General features: G+C 40.7%; 2 protein-coding genes across 5 annotated transcripts in view; one reads left to right on the plus strand and one right to left on the minus strand.

Moving 5' to 3' along the window:
* The window catches only part of supt7l (SPT7 like, STAGA complex subunit gamma), a 206,684-nt gene that overhangs the window by 172,928 nt on the left and 20,818 nt on the right, over positions 1-12,938 (minus strand). For all 4 annotated transcript variants that reach the window (XM_022250916.2, XM_087136882.1, XM_087136880.1 and 1 more), the window contains exon 3: positions 6,103-6,220. In XM_022250916.2, the coding sequence (XP_022106608.1) occupies positions 6,103-6,220 (118 nt within the window). The remainder of the gene's footprint in view (positions 1-6,102; positions 6,221-12,938) is intronic.
* On the plus strand, positions 557-1,937 carry LOC147799117 (uncharacterized). Its single transcript, XM_087136753.1, has one exon. It carries the CDS (start codon positions 1,017-1,019, stop codon positions 1,935-1,937), a length of 921 nt encoding a protein of 306 aa, XP_086992879.1. The 5' UTR covers positions 557-1,016.

Raw genomic sequence — 12,938 nt, forward strand, 5'->3', positions numbered from 1 at the left:
TCCTGCAGGCTTTTTGAGGCATTTAGCACCTTTCTGGAGTTTCACTTTAAGCAACTGTCGAACACTCAAACTGTCACCCATTATTTAGACAATTTCTTGTTTATTGGGAAGTCCAAGCGCTACTGCCAAGTACTGCTTAATACCTTCCAGGACATGTGTGCCCAGTTGCGAGTGCCGCTTGCTGCAGAGAAGACCAAGGGCCCCAGCCAGGTAATTACTTATCTCGGTTTAGAGACGAATACGGTTAAGCGCGAAATCCGAGTACCTCACAACAAAGTGCTTGCCCTACAGGAGGAGATTCAGTCGTTTTTGGGTAGACATAAATTGTCCCTGAAAGAAATCCAGTCCGTAGTGGGTTCCCTTAATTTTGTATGCCGTGCAATTGCGCCAGGACAGGCATTTACTCGTGGGTTGATTGGTATGTCCTGCGGGCTGCGGAAGCCCCATCACAAAGTCCGCCTATCTCACGGCGCAAAACTTGACTTACGTATGTGGTTAATGTTCCTTGAACACTTCAACGGAGTTTCCCCATTCCGAGATCAGAACTGGCGTGACAATGACGCTTTAGAGTTATTTACAGACGCTGCTGCAAGCATTGGGTTTGGTGGGTACTTCAGCGGTCGATGGTTTCACTGGCGTTGGTCCCCTGAGTTTATGGCGCTATCCCCGTCGATAGCATACTGCAAGTTTTATCCACTAGTGATTGCAGTGCACTGTTGGGGTTCCCAGTTAGCTCAGCGCAAAGTGCTTTTCCGCACAGACAACGAAGCAGTAGTGCACATCATCAACAAACAGTCATCTACTTGCGACCAGATCATGCAGTTAGTGCGAGCTTTTGTGTGTCAGTGTCTGCGGTTCAATATCACATTTAAGGCCGTGCATATCCCCGGTGTACACAATGAAATTGCCGATTCCCTCTCACGTTTCCAGGTGCATCGCTTCTGGGCCTTGGCCCCACAAGCAGACATAGCAATGACGCTGGTCCCCGACCTTCTCCGGGTGTAATAGAAGGCGAGATGCATCGGTTATTGGTGGCTGCTTCAACGGCAAACACGCACAAAACTTACCGGACGGGTTGGCGTGCGTTTTGTTCCTTTATGGGCCAACGACCTAATGAAACTAAATGTGTTTCAAGTAACGATGTTCGGCAGTTTATAGCATGGCTGTCGCTCCAGCGTTTTGCCGCGTCAACTATAGCTACTTATGTATCGGCGGTGGGCTATTTTCATAAGCTTCAAGGTTGGCTCGATCCCATGCGGGATTTTCTGGTGGGGAAATTATTGACAGGTTGTCGCCGGGATAAACCGGGTGGCGATGAACGGTGGCCAATGACCTTACCGTTATTGACCTATGTCATTAACGCACTCCCGCAAGTGTGCCACACAAGCTATGAAGCTGTGCTTTTCCGGGCTGCCATGTTATGCGCATTCTTTGGGTTTATGCGCATAAGCGAGTTCGCTGCAGTTGCCAAGTCTAACATCCAACAATCACTCCTCCATGTGTCCAACGTACATATTCAGGAGGCAGATGATGACAATGCAGCAGTGTTCATTTCCCTCCAGCACACGAAAGCTAATCAAACTGGCCCTCCTCAAGTTCTTCGCTTGGTGCGCTCAGTTGATGAACGTGTCTGCCCGGTCCGCGCGCTGACAAACTTCTCATGGATTCGCCCCACATCACCCGGCGCGTTCTTTTGCCACTTCGGGGGCGAGCCACTAACACAGTATCAATTTAATGCCACTTTAAGAAAAATTCTTTGTTTTTTAGGGCTTGCAGACACCCACTTTCGCTCCCACTCCTTTCACATCGGAGCGGCGTCAACCGCATTCGCTCTGGGTTTTCCCCTTGAGCAGATCAAGACAATGGGCCGCTGGTGTTCAGATGCCGCACAGCATTATATTCGCCCGCTGATATCGTGTCATTTTCCCAACGTTTAATCAGCCACAGACAATTGCTGGTCTTGTGTGCATAGCATAGGGAACTGTCCATCTTTTGGATGATATAATTAAGGATAAATTAAAAAAAAAATAATTTACATAAATAACTAAATTAAAAATAATAAGAAGAATATACAAATATATAAACTACTACAAGTAATACTAATATTTAACAGCAACAATGGCACCGGAACATTCCTGGTTCCTCTCCCCTTTGTTCACAGGGGATGTTTGGATACTTGGAGATTCCATCATAAGTCGAGCACAGACCACACTCCGGACTAGGCACGACGTCCGCTGGAATGGCCTGGGTGGAGCGAAATATGGTGACGTAACCAAATTAATGGCGGAACTAGCAGCAAGATGGCCTCGTCCGGCCATGCTAATCGTCCACTTAGGCACTAACGAGTTGGTCGAGACCAATTTTTTCTGTTTCCGACAAAGGCTGGCACTTTTTATGCAAGAGTGTCTCGACACTTTACCCAGAGGCGCAGTTGGTTTGGTCAGATATTTTACCACGCCTGTTACTTTAGGTCTACTAATCCATCAAAAATGGAAAAGAAACGCTGCGCGATCAATAGGTGGGCTCGGTAGTCGACTGGAAGTGTCAGTGCTGCATCACCCTCAGTTTCGATGGTCGGCGTTTGCATTGTATCATTACGATGGCGTCCACTTATCTGACATGGGCAACAAGTATTTTAGAGCCAACTTAGAAGACTACATCGTTACTGCCTTGGAAAAATAAAATCATTTCCCGGGATGTGGGCCTAATGGGTGGCATTGTTCACGTGTTTGCTTGCGTAGGTAGTATCAGAAAGGGAGGCTCGGGTGTCGGGGCGGTCGTCCCAGTGGAGGAACTACCTGGGAGCGACACGCAGTTTCCGAAATAAACAAACAATTTAGGCGACTTATCTCGCAGTGATTACAACGTAAAGTTAGTTGTTAGTAATGTTTCATTTTGTATTTCTTGAACACTACGCCAAGCACCCTCTTGTTCTGGTGGGGCTTATTCCAACTGCCTGTTCAAGCGGTGGAAAAAACGGCGTGCCTTATGTAAGTTTTTCTTCAGCTGTAAAGGATAAATAGAATCACATTAATTATAGGACAAGCACTTACTTGTTCCGGTGAGGTTTGTCTGCATGGCAAGTGTGCCAAGGAATTCCAACTTGCTATGCCAAGTGTGGCAAGTCTTTCTGCTAACAACCGGGGACTTTCCACCTTTTTGTTTGGGGCCTACAAGGTTTAGGGGAAAGTCCCTTTTTTGTTTGGGCTTTGCGGGCAAACTGAGGTCCAGGTCAGGGGGTGAGACCTTTGGCTCGGGGAGGCCAAGGGTCACGGGAATGTTTGAGTGCACACGTAAAAGGGGTCAAAGGTCACAGGTGTTTGGGGAAGTCCCTTCTGGTCTGGGCAGAGTAAAATCCGTGCTGGTCCAAAACTCACCCACCCCTACTACTTTAATATTTCTCAAACTAATCTTTGACTCAACATTCTTCCTCCTTCCTATAGTAACAGGTAACTCAAATAAAAGAAGGTAATGATCAGATAAACCAGTACTGACGACATGTAATTTGAGTACTGAAACACCAGCATCAACTACATGTACATGCTTACCAGACATACATGTACATGCAATAGTAGTAGAAATTGCTACTGCGTCTAAACATGGAGGAAGGAAAATCGTCTAAAATATGGCCCTTTGTCTTTGCAAGATGGTCATAAAATTTGTCCACATAACAAGACAGAGGTATCCAGCGGACAATAAACTAGCACAAAAAGTACACTCACTGTGGCAGTCCGAAGAATATACTCTTGGTGCTCATAAGTTCTAGACTGGGAAGTCTTGCAAGTGACAATCAGTGTGTTCCTATAGACAATGCCAACACCTCAACCACGCACATATTCCCTGGGCTTGTGAAGAATACTAAACCACCTGGCAGTAGATAGTGAATTACAGTTCCATTTTCTGTCTCCTTGCAATATCTTGTGTGTTTTGTTTGCAATTAACTACAACTTATCGCCATGACCAGGAAATAGAGAACAAAAAGTTCTAACATTAGATATACTTTTGCCATCTTGAATAAACTTTTTACTTTGATACGCTGTTCCATTATCCATGCAATGTTTGTAATTTTATTTTGTCTTTCCAAAACATCAGGTTTCAAAGTCTTTGTACAGGTACGAATTTGGCTAAGACTGGCCAACATGTTGACCATCACTTGACAGTTAAGTTCATAACAAACAAAATACCCTATTTCATCACAAGGAGTGCTCAAGAGATCTCATGAAATACCTTTTTGCGTAAATGCCATAATAATAATGATTCAAATAAAACACAATATCTTATAAACAACTTGGATATTCATTCCCAAAATAACTCCAGAAGAAAGCATTCGATAAGGGCAATGACTGCAGCACATTAACAGGCAATACAACCTAATACAAGAAACTGTGCAAGCATTAAATTGGATGTTGTTTTCAGGTCATACCAAGCACCATTGATGGCATGAATATTCAACTTCCTATACTGCAGTGTACAATGTTTTAAGGATGCAGATTACCAGCAAAAAAATTCCGGCGATGATCATAAGGTAAAAAGGGGGCTTATGGTATATGCGCATGTACTTGTCTCTGGAAGGAAGTGTCTTCTCTGCCGATACATGTACTGGTAGGTGTTATTCTGCATGCTTTTCACCAAGGCTAAGACATTGTGGTTTGTGAATTTAATCAAATTACTGATTTTAATTTCTTAATTTAAATCCAAATTTGTTTATTGTATATAACGGGTTTGCCCTTACCCAACGTATATTAAAAAGCACTGTATGCTCAGTGCTTGTCCGAGAGCTTGCGAAAAAAACCCTCAAAAGCTTACTCTGGTGGGACTCGAACCCACGACCTCCTGCTTACTAGTGCAGATGTCTTAACCACTCGACCACCGAGCTTGCCGGGGTCGGCTGGCCGGTCCAAGTCATATGAATTTTGTTTAAATTTGTTTATGTCACAAATCAAATAAATAAAAGAAAACTATTAAACATGCAGCTAATTTGCTTGCTTTTGAACAGACATTTGCACTAACTTGTCTCAAATTTTTATAATAATAAAAATCTGATTTAAATAATACAACTTTGATTTAAATTTTAAAAAATCTGATTTAAATTTGTTTTTTTAAACCAAAAAATCAACAACCCTGGAACATGCCTCATGCACTGTGCATGCCTATGTTACAGGCAGATATTACACATCCATGCACACAGAAGCCAATGCAAAGTATGCGAATGGGATTTTCGAGTACACAAATATTGTAAGGGGTTTTCGTTGTTGGGGTTTCATCTGGGTTAAGAAGTACACCATCTATGCACTTCATGGAGTTGACTCCAATGTTATAGCTATCATCTAAAGGACAATTCACATCTTTTACAGTTGATTTTTTACCGAATTTTTAAGAATAAAAGGACTTTTTAAGGTAACTTCCAGTCTGATGAGGTCATCGGCCCCAAACTTTACATGTATTGAATTAGTAAATAATTGTACCATCATATCCACTTATTTTCAGGCGATTCTAAAAGATTTTGCTCAGACATCTATTTAAAATTCATTTTTCAGGGTTTTCAACCTGTTGCTAGAGGATGCTCAGTAGATGTTTTGAAGAGTACAATATCTATTACCACTTTTAATTAAGCCCACTTCCGATTTCGACCAGAGGGGCCATGTGATTTGACCCACACAAGATGAATTAAAGACCAAATTTGACTCTGCCACTTGCTACAAATAGAATGTTACATGAGGCCATGGTTCATTTTATTTGTATTTTTAACATTTTACATAATATCTAAATAATCAAAATTTAATATTTAATCACTTTAATCCCAAATCCCTCCATCTCCTCCATGATTTTACATACAGCCTAGAGGATTAGAGTTAAATTCTTTGGACCAACAGCAGGAACACTCTATATTGTTATTATTTAGATTTTCAACTTCATCTGTGTCTGTCTTCTTACACATTATAATGTGAACGCCACTGTCATACAGTTGGTATAAATATTTTGTCTTATACGAATAGATAAGATAAAGTAAATCCATTTGCTACAATTAAATACACCATTTTTAGTAAAGGACTGACTTTTGGGGGGGGGGGCAATCAAAATTTTCAATTAGCTGGATCTTACATTGCTTTCTGCTTGTTGTTGCTGGGAAGCTGCAATTATTGTCCGGATGCGGCGGTTGTGCTTCAGTAACTGAATGGTATGAATGCTCGTAGCATCACGATGAAATGGCTCTGCCATGCTGAAGGAGAAATTTATGAGAAAGTTGTTGAAGGAAGCCAGCCAAATCTTTTGACTTTCATGTAAACGTTTACATCATTTAAACTTAAGTTTAAGAATTATACCTGTATGACTGATATTGGGGAAGAAGGTGGTAGGAAGGAGAAATTTATATTCTATGAATTACACCCTTTTTCATCCAAATTCAAATTTGGAACCTCAAATGTGCCCCCTGAAACCATTTCTGAAGAAAGGTTGCTTAATGGTTTATTGCCATTATACTTATACAACACTAAATTGCCAAAGGAAATGGAAAACTTTGAAAGTGAAGTTTGCATAAAAAATCAAGCAATTTTTTGATGTTCACACGCAAAGTATTTCTAAAGTTTTGACACTGACAAGATTCCTGTTGTTACAGCTGTTGTGACCTTGACCTTTGACCTTTTGCTCCCAAATTCACAAGGCTTCTCAGCATAAATAGCATTCCTTAAAACCAAATTTGAAGTTTATATGCAAAGTACTTCTCAAGCTGTTGTGCTGACAAGATTTCTGTTGTTTTAGCCATTGTGATTTTGACCTTTTTTTCGGATCCAAATTCAACAGGCTTTTAGGATCACCTATAGTAATCCGCAAACCAAATTTGAATTTCATAAGTATTTCTCAAGTTGTCATGCTGACAGGAATATTCCAAGGCCAACCCAACACACCTACATGTGGTGTGGACACTCCTTTGTTTTCATGCAGTTAAGAAAACTTGGTAAAAAGACTCATTTTTCTTGAACTGGGATCACAATTTTCAGCTGAATTTTTGTAAAATGTTTCCTTGACAGTTCAGGGCCCTTCCTTTAACAACCGATAACCCTAAACCCCTCAAATACCTCTATTTCAGAGAAGGAGAAACATCCTGTGGACACGGTACTGTAAGTCCACAGAGTGTCTTCCCTTATTCCCAACCAGAGGCAGAAAGGCCAGTTTCACTGAGGTGAGCAATGATGAGGTCTCGAATAGCGCAAGGGAAACATTTGAAGAGCTTAAGGACACGAGACCGGCCCCACCAATGAATGAGCCGTCTCAGAGGGAATGCTCAGTAAATATACTACGAGAAGATACTTGTCCTGTGACATACATGTATAGTGGATGTCATATACATGTATTAACAAACATAGTGTCCTCCCATGGCGAAGTGTATCATAGGTGTCATTTACCAGAATAAAAGCAAATGGTCAATAAAGTACTCAGAGTATTGATGTGTTGAGCACTATCCTGAAAATTGGCCTTTGTTTTGGTAACACGTCAAGCACATTTTGCCATGGGAGTGGTACCCACCCGTACATGTAGGGCATGTGATTTAGCATGCACATCGGTTTATTCAGTTTACTCAGAGGGTTTTTTTTTTTGGTTGATCCACTTATATTCATGACTTCATTTGGAAGGTAACCATGTTCAATATTCTCCATGCACATATCTGCCTAAATTTTCATCTCCTAGTGTGTTATTACTTGCTTCATCCACAAAACTGGATAGGATTGCTAATTCAATTTACCCAATGCGTTGCCTCTTGTATAAATACCAACAAAACAATTGCTACATGTATTTGTTTTCCATGGTAAACATAATTTATTAATCTTAATATTATTAAGATTATAAATGTTGCTAACAAAGGGACAAGTGGTTTGGCGGCACTCATCCAAACAAGTATGTGGTTATGGAGATCTGATGCCCTATTCAAATTACTAAGAAATTCTGAATATTTTGATCACATTAATGTACATGTATGAACTCATGGTGGGGATAATTCAACATGGCAATACTACTCTTCTCAATGCTGCACATCAGTCTCATTTCACCTCCTGGTGAGATGTCACATATTTTGCACCTGGTATCACAATCTATGACCAGGGAAACTTTAAGCCCTGAGATTTGAATACCAATTTTGTACCCTTTCAAACTACCCACCAAAAACTTCGCCATTCTAAGTACCCGGTAATACGACCTTTGACTCCTGAACTTTGAGATCTTCACACGATTAGTCATGTAACATGACACCCGTGGGAACTCAGTTTGAACATGCGCATTATGTTAATGAGGAACTCCCATGATACGTCGCGAGAATTTCAGAAAAGCAGAGTGCCCTAACAGGATTGACACTGTTGCTGGTATAAAGCATTTTTTGAATTGTTGAAAATGCAATCGAAATTTAATGCAATTAAAATTGGCGGGAAATTTAACTTTCATGAATATACAGTATATGCAAATGAACCCTATTGACCAATTAAGAATAATTTCACAATCAGAACCAATTATATCGAGTGCTGGAAACAATTTGGATGGACATTTGCCAGATAAGTTTATACCAATTTTGCTATAAAAATATAAATATGTTCGGTTGAGCGACAGGAGCACATATTTCTTCTCTTCTTTTCTTAGCAAAGTCCAGCGCTTCACAATGGGACTCTTAATAAGCAAAACGGGAGTTGGTAGTTTTCATGGGAAATATCATAAAGGAATCCAAGTGCTGAATAGTGCAAGGTCAAGCAGATAGCCTGTTTTGGCTAGGAATAAACTTCAAGCTGAGAAGCCTCAGCCTAGGCTAGCCTGAGATCTGTTATCACAGAAAAAGGGCCCGGCTTAACATGCTCAACTAAATACACATCTAAAGTTTCAGCATAGGCCCACCTTTTTAACAACACCTTGAAGATTAAGCTTGGCCTAGGGCTGAAGTTATGCTAAGCATAGCCTTGGAGGCTAGGCTTAAACAACATTTTACCATGGTAAGTAAGGGACAGGATCAAAAATACAGAGACAGTTTGCACGTGTTCCTTTCCATTCTGCACGCCCTCTCCTTCACCCCCATTGCGAAGGGCACTTTGGAATGCATTCCTGCCCGTTTTCTTGCAAGAGTGATTCAGAGGGTATTGTTATGTAAATTGTCCGTTCCTGCCCATGCCAGACTGGCAGCGTCACAACAAAGATGCAAAGAACATGCACACAAGCTGTTCCTGAGTCTGTCAGTTAAATATGTGTCAACTGTTTGGTTTAAGATTTTATTCCTCCTGCTTACACTCATGCTGACCCTTTGATGTACCGACTTAAAAAAAGGAACTGACATTAGGCAGACAACCGACCACTTGCATTCATCATCTGAATTATCACCCCAAACTGCTAGCTGCTTTGGATATTTCTGGATGAAAAGTTTTCCATTACCATTATCACTTTAACGTAAAAAAATTTGAGATTTTCCTAGACATTTCAATGGAACTAACTGTTGAAGGTTTCACAAAGTTCATTTGACACAACCTGGGTTAATTTTTATTTTCAAAAGATGCTGCAAAAATCGAAACACTTCGGGAACTCTCTAGAATTCAGTCTTTGAGCTACCCAGTCTAGCTTGAACCCTTCAGTACCCTTGCCAAGATTCGATTTGTCTTAACATTGAACAAAAATATTCAGCTGTTTTAAAACTTAATATCAAGATTTTTTTAACTGACGTAAACGCCAATACACAAAAAAATGCCTTGGGAATAAATGATTATTTTTAAGTGGCTCGGCAAATCCAGATGATGAAAAATTCTAGAATAAATCCACCAAAGCTCTGCAGGAAAATAAATCTGCTGAGGAGCGATTGACAGCTCTTTTTTTGTTGACACAATGTACATTTTAAGTATTTGTATCTGGGTCACATATCTTTGAAGATGCAGCTACTTCTAGGAAGACTTGCAGGGCAGATATATCGATCGTACATCCTCAGCCAATTAATAAGTTGCTCCCTTGCAAGCAAAGCAGCCATTGGTAGGATTGTTATACTTGCACAGTCCCAGAGTAACGCCAATGTTGCCCAGAAACAGTATTACCATGGGAAATCCTGAGTCCCCTCATGCATGCTGCCTGGACCATGCCTGGCCGCTAGCCAGGCTTTGTTGTACAGCCCTGGACGAATTAAATAATGTTCCTTCACCTCCTTCTCTTGACATTAATTTGTGGCAAATAGCGTACGACAAAGACGTTTTCCAGGCCTCAAAATTTATAAAACAACTTTTTCCACAAAACATTCATCTTTTTGGAAGATAAAATATTCTGCTGAACAGGCCAAATGAATATATTTCTCATAATTACACAGTGATAAATTGCAACAATCTCCCCTCCGTTCTCTCTTTTTCTTTTTTTTTTTAAGTCGTATGTCGCCAATAGTAGCATATCGGCTTACACTGGGACAACCACAAATGCACTGTTGTTGAGCTACATTAATGCATTAAATGTTCTTTTTTGTTCAAGGTTCCTGAAAAAGATTAAACATCTTTAAAAACAACAGCCAGTTGGGGGCTGAAATGTTTTGCCTAGATCTCAATAAAAAAAAATCTGAAATGGTATAATAAATTTGTGAAGGTGATAATGTGCTCGGATAGGGAGGGATACAACCCGGAATGAAAAGACAATGCAATTGGCAGGGCTCAAAATCCTTCCCCTAATTCTAGTGTGAAGAGTGCTAACACCATAAACACTAATGTGTTTTTCTTCAAGTTCAGTATAGGCATGCTCCAAATACCGAATGAAAATAATGGTGCGATCCGCAAACTAGAAAGGCTGGAACGATGTTTTTACTCCATAACAAACACCCCTCTCAAAACTTTATACAATGTATATCTTTTTGTGAATAAGAAGCGAGGTATTACTTAGTGGAATGCAGTACTTAAGTACTCTACTTCAGACAGTTAAAAAGAAATGCCTTAAGCAGGATATTGGCCCGACATTTAATATTCCCCGCAGTTCACTAAGAATTTCATTTCCTATCTACGGTATGCCATTCTTGTTTCGGGGACTTCACATTTTCTTCACAAAGGTTTTGGGCCACCATGGGGGCCACAACATCTTACTGTGTGCACAGACCATGACAGGTCTTTTGTTGTAGAGGAACGCGAGGGAATGGGAAGGCCGTTCTCATGCATGTAAAGTGGAGGTAGCTTGAACAAAAGAATGTCTTCCTGGCATTCGCACACGTAAGAACGGTCAATGTATTTTTATTCCATACCTAACTCCCCTTTTGTCTCAGCATTATTGCAACAAGATTAACAACTTAAATGTAACTCTAGGCCAATTAATTAAAGTGAGTGGAAAATTTACTTACTGACAAAATCTACTTTTTTGTAGCAAAAAAATAAGGCACACCATAGACCCCTCGTAGTACTAGTAGGCCTATGCCTTGAGAAGTTGAGTGAAGCAGGCTGAACTAAAGAATTTCATCATTAGGTTTACATCTACATATGATTATGAAAAGTACAAAGCAACCAAAATCACACAAAGGATTTTAATTAATTCGTTAACAGACATGAAGTCAAAATAAATAATTAACGTGAAGTAGCAGCATACATGCTCATAAAAGACATCTAAATATAAACATTTTTTACAGTAAAAAAGTCATAAAGAGAAACATTTTGTGAATCCCAATTCATTGAATTCTATTGTATTTTTTGTTTTCATAATACTCAATAACACATTCCTGGTTACAACAAACTGTTTAGTCTGGTTCCTGCGACTTGCTATAACAGAGTAAAGGACAGGGGTTCTTTTTCAGAGTATTTTTCAACACTTCTGCAACATTTTCAGACATATATAATCTCCTACAAAACACATTTTTTTTTCTGTGTTTCTTTTGTAGTTCCAGTTTCTTCAGTGAAAAGGACAGCCATCAAGAGATACTAGATAAGTTATGTAGACTCTGTGGGGGGCGATGTCTGTCATCAATGAGGGCAGAAAGTGATAAATGTGCCAAACTGTGTAGTGCGAGTGCCGAAAAGATCATAGCAACATTTCACATTGATATCAGCAAAGATGACAAGTACATTCATCCCCGTCATATGTGTCATTCTTGTTATTATTAACTGTTTGTTTCTATGGTAAGAACTGCCCCTACCTGGCAAAGGCACTCCAGGCTGGGTGCCTGCCCTGTATGTGCAAAGTCTGCCCAACAGTCCAAGCCAGGAAGAAGTAAGACTAAGGTATATGTAGCATCTTGTGGTCAGCCATGAGCACCCCAGGCATACAAAGAACATTTCCTTAGCCTCCCCCCTCCCCCAAAGTCTCCAGGGATAGAATGCCCCAATTCGAGCCATTGTCATGCACTGCCCCTGTAGAAAGCAAACGGTGCACCATGTTGCTTGACGATGCCCTGGAGACTTCTTGCATGCACTTGTTCCGTCGTGAGTGCTTGGCAATGCACTTTGAATCCTATGAATCACCCACAGTTCCTTGTCCCAACTGCTAAGCACCTTCACTTCAAGGAAGACATCCCCCCCCAGTTACTTTGCATCCTTATTTCTGAGCCTGGTGATGAAGTGTACAGCATGTCACTGTGGGGAATGTGAGTTCACACACTTCCCAAACACATGATATATGTTCTGTTGCTATTAACCCATCTTCTCTTGTGTTTCATAATCATTCTTATGCGACGTCTTGCAAATCGCCGAGTGAAGTCTCCCGTCTTCTTCAGCGTCCCCTGACTGCCCCTGTGACCCCACGATGGAAGAACTGGGAACCCACATCTTGCAAACCAAGCTGGCACAGTCACAGGATGCATTGACAACACAGTGCAGAACCGGTGGCCTGGTAAGATTTAAAACTGCATGTACATGACTTTTAATACACGTAAATGCAGTTTAGTATAGCTTACACCATCTTTGTCATATCATCAAGTAAATTTTACTTCCGTTATTAACAGCCTCTGACGACACTTTGTGTTCCCCAAC

This window comes from Acanthaster planci, linkage group LG05, assembly GCF_054643075.1.
Source record: "Acanthaster planci isolate LZ-2023a linkage group LG05, COTS_SCS, whole genome shotgun sequence".
NCBI lineage: Eukaryota > Metazoa > Echinodermata > Asteroidea > Valvatida > Acanthasteridae > Acanthaster > Acanthaster planci.

Excerpts from the sequence above, each read along its gene's own strand:
- LOC147799117 (XM_087136753.1), top strand. The coding sequence starts at position 1,017 with ATGCATCGGTTATTGGTGGCTGCTTCAACGGCAAACACGCACAAAACT.